The following is a 24,602-nucleotide window of genomic DNA, read 5'->3' as shown; positions in this document are numbered from 1 at the left end:
AGTTTTTTCATTATTGTATGCCACAAGATTTTTTGTTATATTTTTAGAACTGTCATTGATAACACTGAGGTTATGTTAATGTATTAAGTATTCATGCAAATACAAGTATGAAAACCTGTGTTTAACCTCTGAGAGACTTTTTAGAACTCCTGGAAACTCTATTAGCGATTTAAATTTGGCAGGATCAGAAATTCCTCTGTTACATTGACTTAATCAGGGCTGTTTCCTGTTTTATTGTTTGTATATACATTTTTATTTCAATTTTATATTTTACAGGCTAATTTTAATACTAACTAGGTATCGCCTTAGGTCCCCTAAGCTGCTTCAAAAATCTAATCTGATTTCATGTGACCACTTGGACAGAATGAGCATTTTAAAAACTGAAAGATTCCTCACAGTTCCCCCAAATGAGTAATTGGGTTTTTATAGCCTATTGTTCTAATCCAGAAACTGGATTTGTAGATGTTTTCCAGGGGATTTTGAACAACCTGGCTAATGGTGTCACTGATACCCTATTTCTAGAAGTGAGATTTAATTTGATGCTGAAATCTTAACAGTATATTAATAAATCATTGGAGCATCCTAATGAATAAATGCCAGTTCATGTCTCTCTTTCAGGGATAATTGATCTCCAGACCCTCATAGGATTTGGTTCAGGGTTCTGTGCTTTCAGAACTCAAGAGCAAAGAATTGCCCTCTAAATTATCGTTATATTAAGCTTAATATATCAAAGTATGACTCATCTCAGGCCAGTATTAATAAAAGTGCAGATTATTTGTCTTTGATTTTATTAGGCAACCAATGTCTCTGAACTGGACAACTAATAAGGTCGACTATATGGAGAAATATTCCAAACAAAATGACCACTAAACAGCTCCGAGCTATTTTTAACAACCATTTGTCCACTAATGCAGATTGATTTTTCTTTTATCCCTGTCTCTCCTTCAAATTTCCCCCAGGGACATTATGATGATGAGGGCAATTGTGATCTATTAAGCTCTGAATATGGGACACGGGTGGCGCTGTGGGTTAAACCGCAGAGCCTAGGACTTGCCGATCAGAAGGTTGGCGGTTCGAATCCCCGTGACAGGGTGAGCTCCTGTTGCTTGGTCCTTGCTCCTGTCAACCTAGCAGTTCGAAAGCACGTCAAAGTGCAAGTAGATAAATAGGTACCACTCTGGTGGTAAGGTAAATGGCATTTCCATGTGCTGCTCTGTTTCACCAGAAGCAGCTTAGTCATGCTGGCCACATGACCAGGAAGCTGTACGCCATCTCCCTCAGCCAATAAAGCGAGATGAGCGCCGCAACCCCAGAGTCGGCCACGACTGGACCTAATGGTCAGGGGCCCCTTACCTTTAAGCTCTGAATAGAGCCACATTCCCAATTTTAGAGGAGTAAGTCAAATTTTGGAGTCAGAAAGAAAGATATTTTGGGAACTAGAGAAGTCTCCTTCTAGGGATGAGTCAAATAGTAATTAGGAGGGTGCAATTTCACAGCCTTAAATAGGTTAAAAAAATCCAGAGTTTTGTAATCATTTATCTCTTAGGGATTTGTTGGAATAGGGAAGGCAAAAGGGTCCATCGAGTATCAGAAATGCATAGAAATAATCCTGAGCAAGAAAAAGGGACCAAATATCCACACCTGGACAATTGGAAAGGGGGAGGACAGTTATCTCCCCTCTATAGATAAATGACTTCAGTCTGCAGACAAACCTCTAATTTTCCTGGTGTTACATGATGGGAGCACGAAGTGTTGGAATGGGTTCCCTAAGAATAAAATAACTCTAATTTTGGAATTGCAGTACTTGATGATACTTGGCACAGCACCTGGTTTCAAGTGCAGGAGTCAATTCAGGGTATAATTATGATAACACAGAAACTCATGCCATTTTCACACACTACTCTGCATATTGGCATAGATGCTTTCATGCAGAGTAGTGTGTAAGAAAGTTGTCATATGAAATGGTATTTAAAGCCTTCATTTTATTGGATTTGACAGACTGGTGCAATGTCTGTCTTAGGTTGACATAAGAATGTTTGGGAGTATTGGATCCATTCATTCTAAAATCTGACTTTTTGTATAATAATCATTAAGTCTTGTGGTTTTTATTACATGGGTGTGTTTTATACCAATGACTATCCAGTGTCGAAATACTAAAATATTAAAATAGTACTGTGATCATTTGGCAGACCCTATACAGGTTTTTTAAATTTACCTCACAGCCATGCTAGGCAGAAACATTTGGCCTCTACCAGTCCCCTCATAGGGCCTAAGATTGATAAACACAGAGCCTTTCTTTTCAAGCATGTATGGGGTGAATAGTTCTTAACTTTTCCATGGGCCCAACTACCAGCGTGACCAGGATAATTAGGTAATTGAGAGTCAATTGGATGCAGGAATAAGTTGTGCTCTTTCTGAGACTGTGATTAAAGGCCAGATGTTCCACTTTTAGTATGAAAGCAGAGAAAGCAGGTTTAAAGAACAGGAAAGCCTTAGTGTGGAAGGAGGAATGTATTCACAGGAAAGATGTGGTGCTCTCAATGTTACTGGACTACAGCGTTCATCATCCTCAAGCATTAGCCATCCTGGCTGAGCTAGTAGGAGCTGTTGTCCAGGGCCACAGATTTCCCATCCCTTATGGTACATATTATTGAAGAGATAAGCTTATCCCTTGCTCACTCTCAGTAATGATGGTGAACTCCTGCATTCTGTTCCAATTAACTTTTTTAAAATTTCCTCTGCCGTGCACACTGTAAACAAGCATTGCTGAGCTGATTATTATTTCAGAAGGATGAGCTGTACTGTTACAGTTTTGTGCTAGAACCTACGACAGAAGCACGAAGCACCTCAATTAAACTTTTGCTACCATTCCCAAGCACCAGGCTAATGTGAAGCTAATGCTCTCTAAATTATGTGGCGAATAAAGTAAGGGCGCACTTGGAGATTAGGAGAATTAATACAGTAATTTGATAGCTGTCATTTAAACTAAAACGGTTACATTTCTTTGTCAAGGACAGGCTTTTCAATTATGTAGTCACAGCGCATTGCCTTCCTAGTTTGCATAATGGGAAGCTCCAACTTAGCACCATCCCTCTGGGTTTTTAATCTTACTGTATAGCGGTGGCAAGAAAAAATAATCTTTTTCAAGCCATCTAGAGAGCTCCTGCAGCATGTGTATGTCTGTGTGTGTTTGTGTGTTGACACTGAGCTGCAGATTCAGCTGCAGAGGGTATTTTATATTTCTAGATGTTGTCAAAAAAAAAAAAAGCATAGTTATAACATGAGGCCTCCTGGATCAGGCCAGTAGCCCATCCAGTCCAGCATTGTTTTTTTAACATAGGCCAACTGGATGCCCAAGAAAAGCCCACATGCAGGACTTCAGTGCAGCAGCACTCTTCTTGTCTATAATGTCTAGCAACTGATGTATTGAGGGTTAGGTTTTGTTAGTTGTGTGTTTTTCCTTTTAAAAGGTTAGAATCATAGAATCATAGAGTTGGAAGAGACCACAAGGGCCATCGAGTCCAACCCCCTGCCAAGCAGGAAACACCATCAGAGCACTCCTGACATATGGTTGTCAAGCCTCTGCTTAAAGGCCTCCAAAGAAGGAGACTCCACCACACTCCTTGGCAGCAAATTCCACTGTCGAACAGCTCTTACTGTCAGGAAGTTCTTCCTAATGTTTAGGTGGAATCTTCTTTCTTGTAGTTTGAATCCATTGCTCCGTGTCCGCTTCTCTGGAGCAGCAGAAAACAACCTTTCTCCCTCCTCTATGTGACATCCTTTTATATATTTGAACATGGCTATCATATCACCCCTTAACCTCCTCTTCTCTAGGCTAAACATGCCCAGCTCCCTTAGCCGTTCCTCATAAGGCATCGTTTCCAGGCCTTTGACCATTTTGGTTGCCCTCCTCTGGACACATTCCAGTTTGTCAGTGTCCTTCTTATTAAAGCTTTTTACTCTATATCTCATGTGCACAAAAGACGAGGAGAAGGGAAGGGGACCTCACGTGTCCAGAACTTGTTGCAGCTCATTTGCAGCCATCTGCACCATGGTCTGGACCCAGGGGTGGGGAATATGTGGCTTCCAGATGCTGCTGAACTAGACCTTTCATCTCCCCCAGCCAACATGGCCAACGATCAGGAATGAGGGGAGTTGCAGTTCAGCCACATCTGAAGGGCCACAGGTTCTCCACGCCTGATTGAGGTGATCATATGAACCAGGCCTGCGCCTTGCAGTAGCTTCAAATAATATGATGGAATGTATTGCTCTTTTGTAGTGTAAAATTCTACATTTGTAGCATTTCACTTAGAACTTCCTGTGTCAAGGCATCTTGTGCAGAACTGTGCTGCCGGTTGATCTAATGATTTGGGCTAGCATAAGGGGTCGTGTGTGGGAAGCGGGTGGTGCTGTGGGTTAAGCCACAGAGCCTAGGACTTGCTGATCAGAAGTTCGGCGGTTCGAATCCCCGCGACGGGGTGAGCTCCCGTTGCTCGGTCCCTGCTCCTGCCAACCTAGCAGTTCGAAAGCACATCAAAGTGCAAGTAGGTAAATAGGTACCGCTCTGACGGGAAGGTAAATGGCGTTTCCGTGAGCTGCTTTGGTTCGCCAGAAGCAGCTAAGTCATGCTGGCCACATGACCCGGAAGCTGTACGCCGGCTCCCTCAGCCAGTAAAGCGAGATGAGTGCCGCAACCCCAGAGTCGGCCATGACTGGACCTAATGGTCAGGGGTCCCTTTACCCTTTACCTTTAAGGGGTAGTGCAGTGATATGCCTGTTCTTTATTTACTCTGCAGCCCTTGCAGTCGCTGTCTCTAGCAGATTCCAAGCTGAAGACGGAGGTTACTATTATCATCAATGCTTTGGGCAGCAATACATCTCTTACAAAAGTGGATATTAGTGGAAACGGCATGGGAGACATGGGGGCAAAAATGCTAGCAAAGGCTCTTCAAATAAACACCAAACTCAGGTATTATGTGCCTATTTAAACATAACATCTTCCTTAACTTGAACAATGTCTGTCTTGCATGCCATAGCCCATGCTTTGTTCATGAGTTTCTTGCATATTGTCTAATCTCCCAAACCAAACATACAGATCTACTCTGTTCTAAATACTGGAAATGCACTACTACTGATAGTTTTTAATATGTGTTTGTTTGTTTCTTTTAAAAAACAACTTCATCCGTTCACCTGTGTCATTTCTATTTTCTCAACAGAACTGTTATATGGGACAAGAATAATATCTCTGCCCAGGGTTTCCAAGATATAGCAGTGGCTCTAGAAAAGTAAGTTCCACCCAGTTGTGTATTATAATTGTCACAAAGATGGCCCCAGCTGTGATCAGCAAAGTTCTTAATGGGGAAGACAGCCTTTTATGTCAACATTTGTTAAGAGGGGTGTGTGTTCTTTATTAGAAAACTAATAAACATCTTTATTAGAAAACATTCTCTTCCATATGCTTCTTAGCAGATCAAGTAATGTAACTAATTCTTCTGCTATCAGGGTACGTAGTTGTTTTTTGCATTAAAAAATTAACCTTACTTTAGATAAACTATTTCTTTCTTCCAAAGTATCCCTTTTTTTGCAACAATAGAGTAAAAGAAGTACAATGTTTTCCTTTTTAACAGCATGAGAATGATTGGTTTGGGAGTTTTTCAAACTGTAACAGTGAAGTTATATATTTGCTACAGAAATATGAAAACCATTATGAAGAACAACAAACAGTGTTGCATTCTCTCATCTTAATTACTTTGGTTCAATAGGGAGTGATTTATTGATGGTTGCACTGCAGGACTGAAAATGCAAAGTCTAGAATCAGGTTGAGATAATTATGAAAAAACCCACTTGTTGTGCATTATGATAACTGGAATTTTCAGGACTGTATCAGGGCTGCAGGGTGGGAAATAACTCTTTAGAAATGTGTTATAATCCAAGAGACAAAAACTCCAAACATAGATTAGGATCACAGCAGTGAAAAATAAGTCAATATATAGCACAGGAAGAGGTCGAGACTCCCACAGTTACTGACATTTTGGTGGATAACGTCATGTATTCATTAAACAAAGGGCTATAGTTTTGCAAGCTAATTCTGCAGAAGCCTATGGGTTATTTAGTCATATTTTTAAAGTAGGTTGTTATCCCTCATTCCAAATTTTTATAAACCACTCAGTGGTTTATATTTGCATGGAAGATCTAGTTGCTACATCTGTTGTCAGAAAACTTAAATAGGCTAGCAGTACACCTGTTGGGCATACGAGTAACATTGCTAGACTGCTTAAATTTCTTTTTTCCTATTTGCTTGTTCTCTTTAAATAACATATATCCTGCATTACTTTATAAAATACATATACAGTGGTACCTTGGGTTAAGTACTTAATTCGTTCCGGAGGTCCGTTCTTAACCTGAAACTGTTCTTAACCTGAGGTACCACTTTAGCTAATGGGGCCTCCCACTGCTGCCGCACCGCCGGAGCATGATTTCTGTTCTCATCCTGAAGCAAAGTTCTTAACCCGAGGTACTATTTCAGGGTTAGCGGAGTCTGTAACCTGAAGTGTATGTAACATGAGGTACCACTGTAATTTATTGTATTTTGCTGTTCCTCCAAGGAGCTCAGTTGCATTTTATCCATGTATTTTGCACTCAGTATGAAACAGTAAATATAGGGGTGAAAATACATGCTGGTTATTCTTTCAGATGTTGAATTTTAAATTTCCTGAATTGTCTTTGGAAATGAGAACTTTCCCCTTGGAAATATATTTTTAGGATTGGGGGGGCGGGTCAGACTCCTCTGGATCTCTGAATTCAGTAAAAGTTTAGAATTTAAGCAAACTCCTAAATTCCTGGATCTAGCAAGGGCTGGAAATAACACAAGCCAGTTATTTAATAATGGCCGAGTCATTAACCAAGCAAAAGGCAGGAAGGTAGGCTGTTAAGTCAGACAGCTGTGGGAAGGGCCCCTGCCTCAACTAAGAGGGAGAAAGTTTGCAGAGACAAGGAGAGATTATTTTTAGGGTTGCGGTTTGCCTGAATGTGAGCTGCAGGATCTGTAAAATGGGGTCTTGTTTGCATTGGGGTCTGTAAAGTGCAATAACCTGTTGAAGGGGATCACAGGACGATGTGGGCTGATCAAACATTGCAGACATGAGAAAGATGGAACCCACTTGGCGTGTAATGTTTTGAACCAGATTCAAGCTGTGTGCTAACCACTATACCTTACTGGCTTGGCTCGGGTGCTTGTTGAGCCACCTCTGAAGCTCAAATGGTCCCTGCTTGTGGTCTGAATAACTGTCAGGGATTGGTGAGGGATGAATTTGGCCGGAAAGGGCGCATCAAATTTGGATTCTGTAGTGCTGCTGATTCTTAAGTAGTCATAGCAGAACTTTAACTGTCATCCCCAACAAACCAAAAGAATGACTGAGAGATGCCAAACATGAAGCAGTTTTGGTTCCTTGAAATAGGCCATTTATGTGGTAAGGGTGAAAACAAGTCATATTTCATATTAGATATGGTTTAAAAAAACTTGTCAACTAAGAAAACTGTGAAGCAGCTTTGTGTTTGTGCCAAATGTAAGATTATATAGGGCAGTCACATTTTATTTTGCAGGTGTTTATTTATTTAGTTAGTTAGTTATATGCCACCCATCTGGCTGGGTTGCCCCACCAACTCTGGTAGGCTTCCAACAAATTAAAGCAAAGTAAGACATTGAACATTAAAAACTTCCCTGTACAGTCATTTTTTCCCACTTGGTAGTTATTATTCATACTCTTATATGCTATGAAACACAACTGCTGTGCAGCCTCTGTTATTTTCATTAGGCATACTTGTTTAAAAAGCTTGATTTCAAGAAAATATTTAGATGGGTTAAGTTATTTTCCTATATCTATATGAAAGACTGAGATCTATTTTCTAAGAAGGGGTGTAAGAATCTACTTGCAAACTGATGCAGAACACCATATATATAACTTTTTACATCTCAGCTATGTTTCAAAGCCATTTTGAAATGTAGTCCTGGAAACTATATATTGATACAGCGTTTCAGCTTGTGTATAACAAAATGTGCGCATTTGATAAAGGGACTAGGAAGTTTACAGAAATGTTAGAAATAATTCTTTTTTCTATGTGCCCGTCTAACCTGATTTTTTTCTACATCTTTTTTTAAAAAAGAAATTATACATTAAGATTCATGCCTATACCTGTGAATGATGCGTCTCAAGCACTTAAAACAAGCCCTGAAAAAACCGAAGAGGCACTTCAAAAGGTATTGCCTACAGTTACTTATAGATTGGGATGGACAGGGAGAAGCAAAGAAACTAATATTATTAAATGCTTGTCATTTCATGGTTGAAAGAACAAAATTCTTGAGGTGTGCGTGTGTGTGTGTGTTTTAACCCTGGGGGCCCATATGAGTATGTTTGCAAAGGTTATGATATCCAAAAGTGCATGAAAATAACTCTCCCTCCAAATAAAGTGTGAGAAGTGAAAATAACAGAAATAATAGCATAATGTAAACAGTCCTATGTAGTGCTAGTTAAGCAGAATTTTTTGGTACATAACACAAATAAAACGGATGTATTTCACATATGTGAAAATCAATGAATTGAAAGTACCTTTGGACATGATGGTACTTGCCACTTTTATCCCATTTTATAAATACATTTAGTTACTTTTCTGTTTCCAGTACTCAAAGCAATTTGTAATTACAATGTTAAAAATAATATTTGTTATTACAATTAAAACACAAAAACAACGGAACAGAATTTTTTTTCCAGTTAGTAATTATTTTAAAAAAACAATTTCGCATCTCCAGTGATTGGGTGGTTGGGGCCCCACCCAAAAGTTGCAAAGGAAGGCACCACCATGGAAAAAACTGAACCAATGACTTGTGCCTGTTACTATCTGAATCCACTGGATTAAGGAATTCCCAATTGCATTTTAATGCAAGGAAACCTGCTGAAGTTTTCCATAGGATTTCCCTTGTCCCTCAATCTAAATACATGTATGTGTGGTGCTATTTGTACATGTTCTGTTTACTAATTGCTAGTGACTGCAGATATAGAGAATATTAACAATATTATCTGAGAAATGTGGCTGTTAAGTTTTGTGCTTTAAATACTGGGATGTATCAGAACAGCTGGTGGTGGCAAACACGTTTTGCTTTATTTTCTGTGAACTGCCCTGAGAGCTCCAGGTGTAGGGCGGTATATAAATTCAATAAATTAATGATGATAATACTTTTCCTGCCTCAAATAGTACTCCCCTTTTCTTTTGACTCATTTTTGATCCAATCTCGTTTACTCATTTTGTATCAGTTGCGTGAAATTGCATTTCTTTCATTGTTTTTCTCACTTGATTTTTAAAAACAAATACGTTAACTGTTTGTGTGCATACTCATGCACATATATTCCTAACTTACTTTTTACTTCTGTTCTCAGATAGAAAATTATTTGCTTCGCAATCATGAGACCCGAAAATATCTACAGGAACAAGCATACAGACTGCAGCAGGGCATAGTTACTAGCACAACACAGCAGGTGAATACATTTCACTTAAACAAGCAAGCAAGGAAACAAACAAAAAACTATGGTAATTTTCAGTGGGTTGGATTTAAATTGGTCTCCATAAAATTCCACTCACAGAAAAGGTTTTCAGAAATGGAAGTGGAGGGGAGATAACTTTCACCAATTTCTCCACAAAACCTCCTGCCCCACCTTCTATTTTGAAGGGTCCCCAACCTTGTGGAGCATATTTTCAGAGGTGCTTCAGTAGGGAAGGAGATTTTGAACCTAACAGTATGATTTGAACTGACTATGTGTAGAACTGTGGATCCCAACACGTATTCCTGAACATCAGATTCTTTCCATCGCCTGCTAAACCACCATTCTAAGTCTGAAGTAAGATTTGACCCAGGAGCCAAATGTGACCTTCCTAGGATCACTGCCAGACCCTTGGGCCTCCCCCAAGGCCACATCTCTCACTAGCTCTGCCTTACACCCTTCTTGACTGTTTTTGCATGGTTGGCTTGTGTCCTTGAATTCTGATGATGCCTCCTGCTTGCCTGGGTGGAGAGTAGAGAAGGCTCTGTGAGCACATGTAGAAATTGAACTGCTGAACAACAGCAGCAGCAGCAGCAGCAGCAGCAGCAACAACAACAACAACAACAACAACAACAACAACAACAATAATAATAATAATAATGGGTCTTCCCAGCCACCCTGGGAGGCTTCCAACAGAATATTAAAAACACAACAACACATCAAACATTAAAAACTTCCCTAAACAGAGCTGCCTTCAGATGCCTTCTAAAAGTCAGATAGTTGTTTATTCTCTTGACATCTGATGGGAGGGCATTCCACAGGGCAGGCGCCACTACCAAGAAGGCCCTCTGCCTGGTTCCCTGTAACCTTACTCCTCGCAGTGAGGGAACTATCAGAAGGCCCTCAGCGCTGGACCTCAGGCTGAACAATGGAGGTGGAGACGCTCCTTCAGGTATACTGGGCTGAGGCTATTTAGGGCTTTAAAGGTCAACACTAACACTTTGAACTGTGCTCAGAAACATGTTGGGAGCCAATGTAGGTCTTTCAGGACTGGTGTTATGTGGTCTTAGTGGCCACTCCCAGTCACTAGTCTAGCTGCCGCATTCTGGATTAATCTTGCTCTGCCCATTTTTGCCTCTAGCCATCATGTGGCCCCCATAAGGTTACCCAGAATACTGGGAATGAAAATGTTTTACAGCTTTTCTGATGGTTGCTAATATTATCTTTTCTTCCCACTCTGTTTCTCTGTAGATGATCGACAGAATATGTGTCAAAGTGCAAGACCATATCAACTCTTTAAGAAACTGTGGTGTTGATACAATACAGGAAGATCTGAAATCAGCAGAAAGACTTATGAAAGATGCGAAGAACTCCAAAACTGTAAGTGGTACCAGGCTTTTATGTTACTGGCATACTAATTCCAATAGAATAAATCACTATTAAAATATTAATGTAGATTAAGTATTTTTAAATATATATTATTTACGTTTACCTGCTTAACAGGATTCTGTAGATAATGATTAATTTGAGTTAATTTGTTGCAATAATTTTTACAGTTACTGCCCAATCTGTATCATCTTGGTGGACCTTCATGGGCAGGAGCAAATGGTTCCTTATCCAACCCAATCCAGGAGACACTAGAATCGATGGCTGGGGAGGTTACCAGAGTCGTCGATGATCAACTCAAGGTATTATTATTATTTTTCAGTTCAGTTCTATACCGCTTTATATTTTAAAGGGGGGGGGGGGAAGCAAAGTGGCTTACAACACGTTGAAGCTTTCAAATACAATAATCCAGAGTAAAACTTTACTGAAGGAAGTCAGATATAAAGTATACCTTCAAAGCAACATAATTTACCGGAAATGAAAATGTTACCTTAAAGAAATAAAACAAGAAATAAAACAAAACAGTATGAAGTACCGTATTTTTCGCCCCATAGGACGCACCACCCCATAGGACGCATCTAGTTTTTTTTGGGGGGGGGGATAAAGAAAAAAAAATTATTTCCCCCCCAGGCACGGGGCTGGTGCGGCGGAAGCCCGAGCTTCCCCTGACCCCAGCCCCCAGAACAGGCTGCTGCCTGCAAGCCTTGCGAGCTTGGCGCGCAAGGCTTGCCGACATCTGCCCAAAGCACGGGGCGGGCTCCGCAGCTCGCCCCGTGCTTTGGGATGCAGGCTGCTGCCCGCAAGCCTTGCGCACCCGGCGGGACCTCCCGCCTTCAGGCTTCAGCGAAAACCTGCATTCGCCCCATAGGATGCACACACATTTCCCCTTCATTTTTGGAGGGGAAAAAGTGTGTCCTATAGGGCGAAAAATACGGTATGTCAGCTAACAGAATGCACATATAATTAACAAAAAAAGTTTCAGAAGAAAACATTACTGAAGGAAGTCAAATATAAAATGCATATTTAAAACAGCATAATTAGCAAGGGAATAAAAAGTCATCTTAAGCATAGAACATATCTGCTGCTGTTGCTGCAGGCTGAAAGCCACCCTCCTGTCAATCACCAGACGTCAGAGTGACATCAGGTGAAGCTGCGCTTTGATGCCCCGATTTTCAGAATTTTTCAAATTTCAGCACAGAGCTGCTTGAAAGCCATTTTGCAAACAGTCCTGTGTGGCTCCTTAAACTTCAGAAAACATGAAGCTTTAAGAGCAGTTCAAAACTGTTTTGGAAAGGGAACCTCTAGTTTTTGGAGGTTCAAAGAGAAGTGCAAGGAAGGAGAAGCAGTTTCTATTGTGAGTGGGAGTGTGCTGTGCTCCAGCAAAGGAACAATCAGGACTTCGCTTCAAGTTCTCAATTGTTCCCTTGAAGTCTTGCCCATATCTACCTGCCATCTTCTATGTAGAGCAGGTTGCCATATCTACCTGCCGTCTTCAATGTAGAGCAGGTTGCCGTGACTTTCTAAAAACGACCCGGCATGCACACACTCCAAAGTTTCCCTACCCCTGCTGTAATTTATTTCACTGCCTAAAAGAAAATCCAACAAGAACAGTAATACTTGGAATAAAACTAAGTTAGGGAGAATGGATCGTGCCATATTAAAAGGGAATCATAGTGCCTAGTGATGTTAGTTGTTGTAATCAGCCCTGGGAGGTATTATTAGGAGAAGGTAAGCAGCATCTAAGGGATGCAGGTGGCGCTGTGGGTTAAACCACAGAGCCTAGGACTTGCCAATCAGAAGGTCAGCGGTTCGAATCCCCACAACGGGGTGAGCTCCCGTTGCTTGGTCCCTGCTCCTGCCAACCTAGCAGTTCGAAAGCACATCAAAGTGCAAGTAGATAAATAGGTACCGCTCCGGCGGGAAGGTAAACGGCGTTTCCATGTGCTGCTCTGGTTCACCAGAAGCGGCTTGGTCATGCTAGCCACATGACCCAGAAGCTGTACGCCGGCTCCCTCGGCCAGTAAAACGAGATGAGCGCCGCAACCCCAGAGTCGGCCATGACTTGACCTAATGGTTGGGGTCTCTTTACCTTTCTAAGCAGCATCTATTCCATTGTGAAAAAAGCAATGCCTAAAATTCAGTGGAAATTTGTCACCTTCAGGGTTATCTGTGGGGAAGCATAATCATCACACATAGAGTGTTGGAATTTCTCCTGCAATGGCTTTTGCTTCCAACTGCTTGTTGTGTTAGTGTATTTGTGAACGTAGTAGCAGCTCTAAAGCTACAGATTGGACTTCTGCTCATAAGAAGCAAAAAAGAAAAAAGAAAATGCCTCAGTCAGTGGGAAGGTAATGAAGGACTATAGAAACACCACTTTGCTATTAAAAAAAAATGTTGCAATTTAGAGTACTGATTCAAATCCCCAGAGTGCCGAAGCATTTGAAGGGACAAACTTAAATCTTCCCACAAGTTCCCAGGATTTAAGACTTACTGGCATGCAGCCCTTTCCTATGTTGTAGGGCTTGGAAATCCCATTTTATGCTTATCTCTTCAGAACAAGGCAGGGTAGCCACAGTTTGGCGTCAGCTTAATATTCTGGCTTTTTCCAAAGCAAGTAAACCACAGTTTCCCATTTTGCCCAAACCAGGAAACTGTAGCTAACTGGAAGTGTTCTGGTTTGATTGCTGGTGCTGTGAATGAAGGAGCAAACAGAAGGTGTGCACTGGCAAAAAAACCCCAACTTATTCATCGTCTGAACATGACCATAGAGTTTGAAAGACCTTCTTTTCCAGACTCCTCCCACCAAAGCGGACCATGTATAGCTTGATGAAATCCTAGCCAATGCAGCACCAAAGAAATAACCCTTTGAGAGCAAGCTTTTCATCCAAGCCTAGTATGTGGGATAATGCCAAAAGCTACAGTTGCAAAACTAGGATCTCCTAGTGGTTCTGCTAGGGTGTGTGAGTTCAGCTTTCTTCTGACTGCACAACTGAAATGACAGACATTTATCCCAGGGAATCAAATGCTGTCTCTGCTGTCAGTCTTGCTACTCAAACCCCAACACCCTGCTTCTTCAGGTTGCCTGCTTGACCCTTTTTAATTTTTAAAGTGCCACCATTATGTTTATCTATAATGTTGTTTTATTAAAAAAACCTAACAATTTTTTTCTTTTTTTGTAAATTCAGAACTACTTTTGGCATCCAAAGTATTTCAGTTTCGTGAAAACAAAAAACAAAAAACAAAGTATTTCAGTTTCTCTTCCAACTTCCATTTTACCAAAGTCAAGTTTAAGTAATTTGATCTGCAAACTTCATAGAGGTGCTCAATCCCACCGTACTGAGCTATCATTGCTCATTATTTGATCAGGCTTTGATGGTGGTTTTTAGGGGGGTGGCGGGTTAAGTTCTTGGAATTATTAGAAACAAAGCCACTATTCAGATTTTTATTGAGATCTTCCATGTAAGATAGCAATGCTGGCTACTTAAAATTGCAGTGCATTCTGCTTAAACTCAAATTCCTTATTGTAGACAGCTATTAAAAAAATTAAAACGGGTCACTATTTGCTATAGGTAATAGTATAGAGGTCTATACTGAAGCAACTGAATTAGCATTCATATGTCTAGTGGGTAGCAGATCAGTGTTGATTAAATATCATTTCCTCTTCTGTATTTTACACTCAATTAAAAACATTGCTGCTGCTCCTTTTTGTTCCTTTTTGTAATCAATTCTTACTAAGATTTGTGTAGATCTTATTCAGCTGCTACCAACACACAAACTTGAAGTTATCTAGAGCTGGTATCACAATTCATGCTGGAAATATGTTGGGTAATTTCAAAAGACGTTCTCATATGAATCTGCCTAGGGATAAACTGCATGGCAGAAGAAAGTGTCGGTAGGAACTGGAACTTAATTTGATTTCTCTTCATAATTTGCGAGTTGCACATCACCAAGCCTTAGCATTAAAGCAGCACATGCAGTATTTCAGATGGTTTCTTGAAAAAGTTTGCCTTCCTTCACTTTGTGCAACAGACACTGCTTGAGTCTATGGTTGATGCAGCAGAAAATCTCTGTCCAAGTGCAATGAAGAAAGCACACATAAGGCAAGATCTGATTGAGTCAGGCACTGAAAAGATTTCCATTCCACGGACATTTGTTAAAAACGTTCTCTTGGAGCAGTCTGGCATTGACATTCGTAATAAAATTAGGTAAGTTGGTATGATTTCTCGGTTCGTCTGTGGATTCAGTGGCACATATTTAAATTGTATATTGTTAAAAACAGACATCTACCTGTCCCTGCAACAGCAAATGGGGAATACCAGCGGTTCTAGGCTTAGTTTGTTTCTACCTCCCTTAAGTCAAACACTTATGCCCTGGATTTCCATGTGTTTGATTCTTGGCTCATCTCATGGTCCAGAAAGTCCTAACAGACATACTGGTTTATTGCATGTCCAACTTTGTTTTCTGATTAGAATGTTTTGTTGACACAGAACTAAGGTCTTATACAACACATATAGAAATTGAAGTTCAGGCTATGGTGCCACAGTTAATGTAGAATACAATTAATTTCATTATTTGATTTTTAAATATGATTCATTAGTTTGATCTCTTGAGAATTGTTGGCTATCACCATTGAGGTGGGGGCTTCCAGATTAGGGATGGGTAGAACCATGTATTTACAGTCTGTGTCAATTTTACACATGTTCATTTATATATCCCTTTCATTCTGAGTCCACATCAGTCTTGAAATTTGGAAAAAAAAACTGCAAAAAAACCCACATTATTTTTGGAGGCATTTTTTTCTTTATTGTTTAGCTGAGAGCTATATCACAAACTTCAGGGAAGTGTGAAAACCAAAAGATAATGCATTCCAATCTGTATATTGGCAAATGCAACTCAGGCTGGTACCTTAAATGCAGACTGAATGAAATCCCCTAGAACAGTGTTTCCCAACCGGTGTTCCGCGGCACACTAGTGTGCCGCGAGATGTTGCCTGGTGTGCCGCGAGCGAGTCCAAAAAAGGTTGGGAAACACTGGTTTCTCTTTCAAAAAGGAAACGTGGGTTAAAGCGGCGACGCCGCCTCCCACTCACTTTCCTGCTCTGGCTTCCCTAACAGTTTTCTGAGTTGCGTCACTGGATCCAGCCCCCTTTTCCACATGTGACACGGGGCTGGAGGGAGGGAAAGAGGGCTTTACGTCGCGCACAAAGGCAGCCTCCTAGACCTAGAAGCGCTCTGGGCCGGCGCCGTTTCACCGAAGGCGCCGGAGGACCCCCACCCTCAGCTCCTTCAGAAAGGAAGCCCCACCCCTCGGCTCCCTACGCCGCCAGGCAGCTCAGCTGACTGACGAGGACGTTCTGCGGCGGCGGCCGCCGCACAACCACCGCAGTTGCTGGCAGCGTCCGCAGCGCAATAAGTAACAGCGCCTGGTGCTGTCAACTCTTTCTCTCTCTCTCCCGCCCCGCCCCCAAGCTCTCGCGCGCCCCGCGTCAACATCGCCGCGCGCAGCTTCCCGAGCTTGAGGCCAGCCGCTGCACGCACGCGCCGGCTCGTAATCGGCTCCGGTTGTTGCCTTTCTCCGCCGAGGTCGGTGGACCCCGAGCCTAGGCTTCCTTTCCGCACCCCGCTTTCCGAAGACCGCACACCAGTTGGGCCAGTACATATTCCCCTCCCGTGACTGGAGCGGAATAGCCCTTTCTCTTCTTCCCCAACCCTTGTCGTTGGAGGAGTCCCTCAGTCCCTCGCTTTGCTGCCTCCTCCCCCCCCCCCCACCCCCAAAGCTTGGAGGTTCCCCGGCAAGGGGGAGGGGGAAAAAATTGAAAGTTACACTTTCGTGCGTCCCTCCCGGCGTGACGCTGCGCGCTGACGTCACGGGGCTGTAATGGTGGTGTGCCTCGAGATTTTTTTCATCAAACAAGTGTGCCTTTGCCCAAAAAAGGTTGGGAAACACTGCCCTAGAATCTCTACTCCAGATACACCTTTTCACAAATAAAATGATGATGAACACAGTTTGGAAAGGAAATGTTTCCTATAAAACCTCTACAGAGTGCAAATCAGCAAAAGAAATATTGATTTACTGTCCATGTACTCTATGTAACCTGGTTTATTTACTACAACAATTAGCCTCTGCTTTATTTCTTCTTGTTTAATACAAAAGCAAAAGCCCTGAGATAAGTTGTAACAAAATTGCAAATTCATCAGGTTTTTTTTTTTAAGTTTACAATCAAATTCTTTTTTTTTAATAATATTTTATTAGGTTTTTTCCATACAAATGCATATTTCACAAACAAAATAAATTTCATAACATTCTTTCCTTCTATCATTCTATTGTGGACTCCCTCACGTCTCCCGCTTCCACTTTCATCATTACAAACAAATTTTTCCAAGCAAATTATCATCTTGTTTATGATCTTAAATCCAATATTTATGTTACACTCAGATATGAAATTGTAATTTAGTGGTAGACAGTTATTTCTACTCTGACTTCCTTGTTATGATTCAACCAAGTTACAATACTTTTGCAAATAAATCTTGAATTTCTTCCAGTCTTCTTCAACCCTCTCGTCTCCCAGGCTAAGTTTACAATCAAATTCTATTGATACAATGGTCAGGACCGCTGCAGATGTCACAGCAACCTTGCAAGGAAACCAGGGCAGCCTAACTGTGCTCCCCACATAGCTGTTAAGCATCCATGGCTCAGAAGTGCCATACGTTCCTACTCTGTTCTCACATTTTGCAGCTTGGTACAAACCAATGGCACACATGCATCTGAAATGATGTCACATTATGCAGTGGCATAATTGCATGAACTATGTCATGTATCAACATTGGTTGTTGTGTGGGTTATTTAAGGCACTCCATCTGTATAGAGTGCCAGATCTTTGAAATGGCCCCTGAGACAACATCAACATAACACTTCCAGAAGTTCCAGCCTTGTAGTGCAAATACTTCTGTTGTTGTCACACTGCACTGTAATAAGTGCAATTTACAACCATATAATGGTGCTGATTGGTATCGCAGAAGGAGGGAATAAATTATTCTTATTTTTATTTTTTTTGCAAATGGACGGATAGGAACAAGGTAGAAATACATCTGGTTCTTTGTGATAGAAATAATTCATCATATTTGCTGAAAGAGTGTGTGGCATTTTGTGTATTTTCATAATATTAATAATAATTATTAAATGTCCTCTGTTCCTACATGCACATTCATACATTTCTCCTTGGAGAAATTTTGAGATCTTTGTAACTTTTACATCATACAGCCAGTAATGTAAAGAATAACGGAAACTCTTCTGTGAATTAAGCTTTCATTTTCTTATTCTCAACTTTCACACAGTGAAGTGAAGTTGACAGTGGCCTCATTTCTCTCAGACCGAATCGTAGATGAGATCCTTGACGCATTGTCACATTGCCATCATAAACTGGTGAGTGCTGACACAGATCTGAGTATTTCAAGATATTTATAACAGCTCAGCATGATTTGCCTGTTACGTTGCACTCACCTGCACTGTAGCTTCCAAAATTATACCCATCTGTTTTGTTTCAAACTGTTCTTTAATATTATATTTTTAATTATAATCCACCCAACAATGTTAGGGTGAAGGACAGGTCAGAAATCAAATTATAATTGCAATTAGGATTGTGTAATTGCAATTAGGATTGTGTAACACGTTGTAGTTACACAAATGGCTACCACAGTGGCACTAACACCCATAATGGACAAAATATCTGTATAATACTGTGTAAATTGATACTAGTAAGGTAGCAATGTGAATGAGGACGAAGGGGACAAAGACTCAACTGGATATGCATTTAAAAACAGGCTTGTCATGTGGCATACATCCTCAACCCTCTGTAATCTCTGTAATATAGTCAGAGAATTGTTGCTCAAGAGTTCAGATCTTTGACTAGAATGTAGGAAAACCAGATACTTGAAGAATGTTGTTTGGAAGAGGACAAAGTCGTCTTCTCTTCTGTTGCAGAGAGAGCTCGCAGGACTAAATATAATGGGCTTTAGTTGCGGGAGGGTAGATTCTGTTGAACATAAGGAGAAACATCCTGAGGTTAAGAGCTGTTTGGCAAGGAGCCAATTACCTGGCGGGATAATGGGCTCTTCTAGCAGAGGCCAGACAATCATCTCTGGGAGTTGCTCTAGTTCTGGATTTCCTGCATGGAGGTGGGTGTGAACTAGATTTCCTACAAGGCCCTGTCCAATTCTGGGAGGAGTTGCTCTGTGAAGGGCTCTTGAGTTGACTCATGATCTTTGCATCAAACTTTTTTTCATTTTTACTAAGAGCACTTTCTCCTATTTCAACCTTTCCTCTAGGCTGATCATCTGACCCGGCGAGGCAAGCCCCTTCCCAGTCAGGAATCATTAGATATTGAACTAGCAGAGGAAAAACCTGCGAAACGTTCCATCATCACAGTTGAGGAGCTAACTGAAATCGAACGTCTGGAAGACCTAGATACATGCATGGTAAGACACCTTTTGCCCTTGTCTAGATCTCGGCATTCTAGTTCGTTTAAACTTCTGCTTGTTGTTATTGAAAAAATTGAGCTAGTAAATATGAATGGTGTGGGAAACATTTGTCCAAGAAACATTGCAGACAAAAGGAAAGGTAGCACTTTCCCTTCCTTTTCACTTTTATTTCTTGTAGTTATCTTTTTATGGTATCTTTTAGTGTGTGCTATGCTGCTACCTCTCTATAAGCGACTGGCAGTACACAGGGAATGATTACCTCAATAAATCAAGCCATTCCGCAGCAGCAAACTGTTGCTTCTGTCAGCACAGAAATTTCCACCCAGGTAGCCATGGAGCTATCTTTATCTATGGTTGCATTTTTATTATATGCTCATTTTAGTGGCAGACATTTGGCGGGTTTGGGTTGCTGCTGCTGTCGTTCCAAGGCTTATTATGAATGTATTGGCAATCTGTTCTTACAAATAGTACAGATCCTTTTTGCCCCTGGCTCAGACTTTTTTGTTTATATGGATTTCTTTTGTTCATGACTTTAAGGAAACTGAAAATTGTGTGTGTGAATCTTTCTTCTGCTCAGTAGATAGCTCAAGTAAGGCAGCTGAGTCTTGACACTTAAGTGACCTTTCTCAAGGGAGTTGTGATGTACACATTTTTCATTTCCGTCCAGTGTTTGTGCATATGCACACACATGCACACACATGCCTTTCAACTGAGAATAACATTTTGTTTGATGAAGTGGACTTTACTACATGAAAGCTTATGGCACAATAAATATCTCAGTCTTCAAGGTACTGCAAGACTCTTGGTTATTTATTATGTACACTAGAGACTGATCTTTTATACAGAGCTAAACTGGGTCAAAATAATCAAATAACTCATTCAGCAAGCAGCATGAATTCTGCATGCTGCATTATTGATGGTACATGTTATCTAACTAGCTCTTGTAGGCGGTTTTGTAAATAAGGGGCATAACTGCCTGTCATTGCTTTATTTCATGGCTCTTATTTTTCCGAATGTCCTACCTATAGATGTCTTGGCAATTGTATCAGAGTTCAGAATCAAATAAGGGCAGCCGGCAGTGGTTTGTTGACCATAATTACAAATTTAAGAATATATTTTAAAAAATGCATTGGCTACAGAACAATATCGGCCATACTTTCTAAAACAGTCTTCTACTGACTCACACTATCAGACCATTAAGCTTTGTTTGACAAAAGATTGCTCAAGTCATTAGGTTATTTGGGTCAAGGTACACTGATGATGCCCAACTCTACTTCTCTGTAACATCTGAATCAGGAGAGGCCATTCAAGCCCTGGACTCTGTGGTGGGCTGGATGTGGGGAATAAACACTGAATTCTGACAAGACGGAGGTGCTGTGGGTGGGGGGTTCCTGAGCCCAGATAATTGGTTAATTGCCTTCTGTGGATGGGGTTGTGCTCCCCTTGAAATAGCATGTTCATCGTCTAGAAGTCTCCTGGATTCATCATCGTTGCCAGCGGCTCAGCTGACCTCATTGGCTAGGAGTGACTTCTACCAACTTTGGTTGGTAAGTCAGTTATGACCATGTCTGGACCTGAATAGCTGGAGCAGCATTGTCCAAGTTTTGGTAACCTCCAGACTGTATTGTTGCAATTCTCTCTGTGTGAGGCTACCCTTTAGGCTGGTCTAGAAGCTGCAGCTAAAGCAAAATGCAGTGGTTCTACCACTTACAGGGACAGGATATCACTAACACATTACTCTACTGTTGAAATAATTGCAGTGGCTGCGAATTGGCTACTGGACCAAGCTCAAGACAATGGTTTTAGTGTGTATAGCTCTGTATACCTCAGGATCAGGACACCTACAAGATCATTTCCCTCCTTGTATGCTCAATTTATCATTGGCCTGTACAGGTGAGGACTGCCTGCACATTTCATCTTATCAGGAAGTCTGTTCAGCACATGTAGGAATCAGTCCTTTAGTGTTGCGGCACCTACCTTTTGGAATTCCCTCCCCTTGGGTATTTAGACAGGCACCATCTCTGTTGTCTTTCTAGCACCTACTGAAGACTGTCCTCTTTCAACAAGTATTTTAAGTTAGTATGTTTTCCAGTTTGCATCTGTATCATATTTGTTTTCATAGTGATTTTTTGTTTTATCATTTGTTGTGTGGCACCCGGTGGTCCTTTGGGGAACAGGGTGGGATATAAATTAGATTGATAAATCCTTGGACAAAATTCCTCATCAACCCTGACACATGAAATATTTTTGGCTAAAGACCTCTGGAATTGGGACCATCTGCATGCAAGCCAAATGCTTGTACCTCTGAGGAATGGCTCCTCCCCTTACATACATCTCAGCCACCATCAGAAGTTATAAGGTACTTGTGGGCCAAAGTGATCGCTACATCTGCCAAACTCTGAATGAGCTGTTTACTCAGGAATGTGTGGTTTTCATTGACAGTGGAATCAAGAGTCCCAACCAGCAGACTCTTATGTTCTTTTGTATGACAAACTACAATTAAAGTGGTTGGTATGTCTGCATTAACTGACGGAGCAACTTTTTTAAAAAAATAAAATTGAAAAAAGAAAAGCATAATATTGCAAATTAGAATCTTTCTAGTGGAAGCTTTCTAGTGGATGATTTAGCACTGGGTTTTGCCAGAGAAGGGCTTCAAATCAGTTCTTGTTCCCTCTTAAAAGCTCAGCGATACACATAAGAGAAAGATGGGGACATTTGCCTTCATATACTTCTCAGTATTATCTTTCCATAGCCAGGAGATCAAATCTCCCTCTCGAGGGTAGACATCTCTCTCCCCAACATCAGAGAGGGGGATCTGAAAAACCCATGACCCCTGGAACACCTTCCTGGGGGACCATAGGATTGTGCCCCAATAGTTTTTGAAATAATAGCCATACAACTACATACAACTAGCCATACAACTACAACTATGTTGTTTGGTCTGATCTATGGTTGTTGTGTCTTTAATGTTAATGCAGTAACAATATCAGCATTGTATTTTTACTTCAAAGATTTCTCTGTGTGACGGTGGGAGTGTTCAAATGGGTAGAAGTTATTCTGAGAAGTAAATAACAGTTCAAGCTTAAACAGATGATCTCCTACTTAAAATTTTCAAACTACTGCTTGTATTTCCAGTAAGGAGCTTTTGCTTCTGGTGCAAGCTTGAGAGATCTGGCTCCTGTTTGAGTCCAAGAATTCAAGAAAAACATTTGAAGTCATTTCCAGGAGATGCTCCAACCCTGAGCATAGCAACAAAAGGACTGAGAAAAAATCTAAGATTAGTCTGTGATGAAAGGCACCCAGCCTCATCCCATCAGTAGGGGAAAGAGTTACCTTCTGAAACATCTTATGAATCTAGCCATAATCAAATTTGTTCCTGGGATTTGCACTGCAGATCTTGGTGTGTTCAAATATGCGTTAAAGGATATTTGACTTCCTATCGTAAGAGCATCCCTGCTTAATATACCACAGAGTTTCAAATGCTAATTAAGACTCTTTGATTGCTGTAATGTTGAGCAAGCTTACTTACACTTTGTTCTGATGTTTTATGTACTGGGTTTTGTTTTTTTGTTTTTAGTATTGCTCTCAACATGCTCTTTTTAATGTCTTTCATGATTAGTTTAACCCTTGGTCAGGTTTCCTAGGCTGTTCAGACCACTCCAATTTGCCTGGAGACTTCACACTTAGGTGCTAAATATAGATCACGCTCCATTATTCTTTCTCAGTATTTCATGGTTCATTCACTTCGATTTGAGCACTAAATCATAACCTGCCTGAAGAGAAGAGGCAAGTGTGCATTTTTTCATCTTCTTTATGACTGTGCAATCTTCACGCGGCACTGGCACAGAATTAATGTCCAGACTTAAGGAAAGGAAGAAGATTCTCTCTAAAGGCTACTTTATAAATTAAGAATTTGTCTTTTACTGTTGGATACAGGCTTGGTGCTGTTAGTGTTGTAGTTGAAGTAGCTTTGTAAGGTTGAACAGGATATTTAAGTATTTTTGTTTTTGCTCTGTGGAGTTGACTTGCAGGTGAACTCTTAAACCGACAATGGTCAGACTCAGTCGTGGATTATTGTATGGGAAGCTGAGCTATTGCGTGGTGCTCTGGCATAATTTAGTGCTTGTCATACTTCTCTTGCAGCTCATCCATACCTCCTTTTGCTTCCACACTTTTCAGACACAGGTCCCCCGCTGTAAAGCTCCGTGTTCGAGCAGGTTGCTGCTGTTTTTTGTCTCGGAACTTTCCCCAGAAAACGCTTGTTTTACTGCGGAATTGGAGTAAATGGCTATCTGCAGAAAACCCAGTTGCCATTTGCTGTGATTCAGTGGTAAAACATGGGTTTTCCTGGGGAAAGCTCTGGGACCAAAAAAAAACACCTCAGCAACGCTCAGACACAGAGTTTTAAAGCCAGGACGTATGCCTAGGAACATTGTACAATCTGGATGCAACCCTTAGTTGTGTGATAGCTAAACCTGCCAAAAAACAACAACCAGGCTCTTCAGACATTACATTGCTAATGACAGTGTGGCAGCAACTTTCATAGTGGTAGACTTAAGATGTTTTGTGACTGGTATTGGAGCAACTGTTGGATGTAGCAGCAAGTAAGCTAGTAAAATGATACCTGAAGAGGAATTTTTTTCCATGCATCTTGCTGCCATGGTGTTTAACACACTAGTATTTAGCTGTTCAGTCTAATAAAAGCAAGGAAAGGTTTTGCCTTCCACTTCCCTTCTGGGCAGCCTTCTATGGCTCTTCCTGCCCAAGCAGAAACACGTATTTCAGTGTGGGTGAGGCAAGAATGGCACATTCCATTTCCATCTAAAATTAAAGGGAAATCCTCTGCTTACAGCTACTAGCTGGAACAAAACTCTGTCAATTTAGAACCATAGAATGCATAGAATGGTGCAAGAGACAAACGGCAACCTTCTCTCCTCTTCTGAAGTATACAAAGTTTCTGTATATGTAATTAAGACTTTTCCACCTGCACTAAGGCTTCAGCATAGGCACCAACCATACCTATGTTAGCTTGCCCAGCCTTAAGATTGACTTCAAAGATGACATCTCTGGCTTATTGGAAAGTTCCACCAGTCCAGTGGATGATACTAGCAAGAGGAGCTTTTGGGTGGTGGCCCCCACACCTATGGAATTCTTTGGTTACAGGGATGTGTACGATCCCATCTTTATTTGCCTTTAAATGGATTCT

General features: G+C 41.0%; 1 protein-coding gene across 1 annotated transcript in view; it reads left to right on the top strand.

The window, feature by feature from the left end:
* CARMIL1 (capping protein regulator and myosin 1 linker 1) overlaps positions 1–24,602 on the top strand; it is a 123,840-nt gene that overhangs the window by 75,252 nt on the left and 23,986 nt on the right. The window contains exons 21-29 of the mRNA XM_081919423.1: positions 4,797–4,969; positions 5,217–5,285; positions 8,164–8,257; positions 9,432–9,530; positions 10,785–10,913; positions 11,090–11,221; positions 14,949–15,124; positions 18,254–18,341; positions 19,244–19,393. Of these exons, the coding sequence (XP_081775549.1) occupies positions 4,797–4,969; positions 5,217–5,285; positions 8,164–8,257; positions 9,432–9,530; positions 10,785–10,913; positions 11,090–11,221; positions 14,949–15,124; positions 18,254–18,341; positions 19,244–19,393 (1,110 nt within the window). The remainder of the gene's footprint in view (positions 1–4,796; positions 4,970–5,216; positions 5,286–8,163; positions 8,258–9,431; positions 9,531–10,784; positions 10,914–11,089; positions 11,222–14,948; positions 15,125–18,253; positions 18,342–19,243; positions 19,394–24,602) is intronic.

Source organism: Podarcis melisellensis (assembly GCF_964234715.1).
Source record: "Podarcis melisellensis genome assembly, chromosome: 7".
In the NCBI taxonomy this organism is placed as follows: Eukaryota; Metazoa; Chordata; class Lepidosauria; order Squamata; family Lacertidae; genus Podarcis; species Podarcis melisellensis.
The sequence above is the reverse complement of the archived record's forward strand: the minus strand, read 5'-3'. Positions and strand labels throughout refer to the sequence as shown.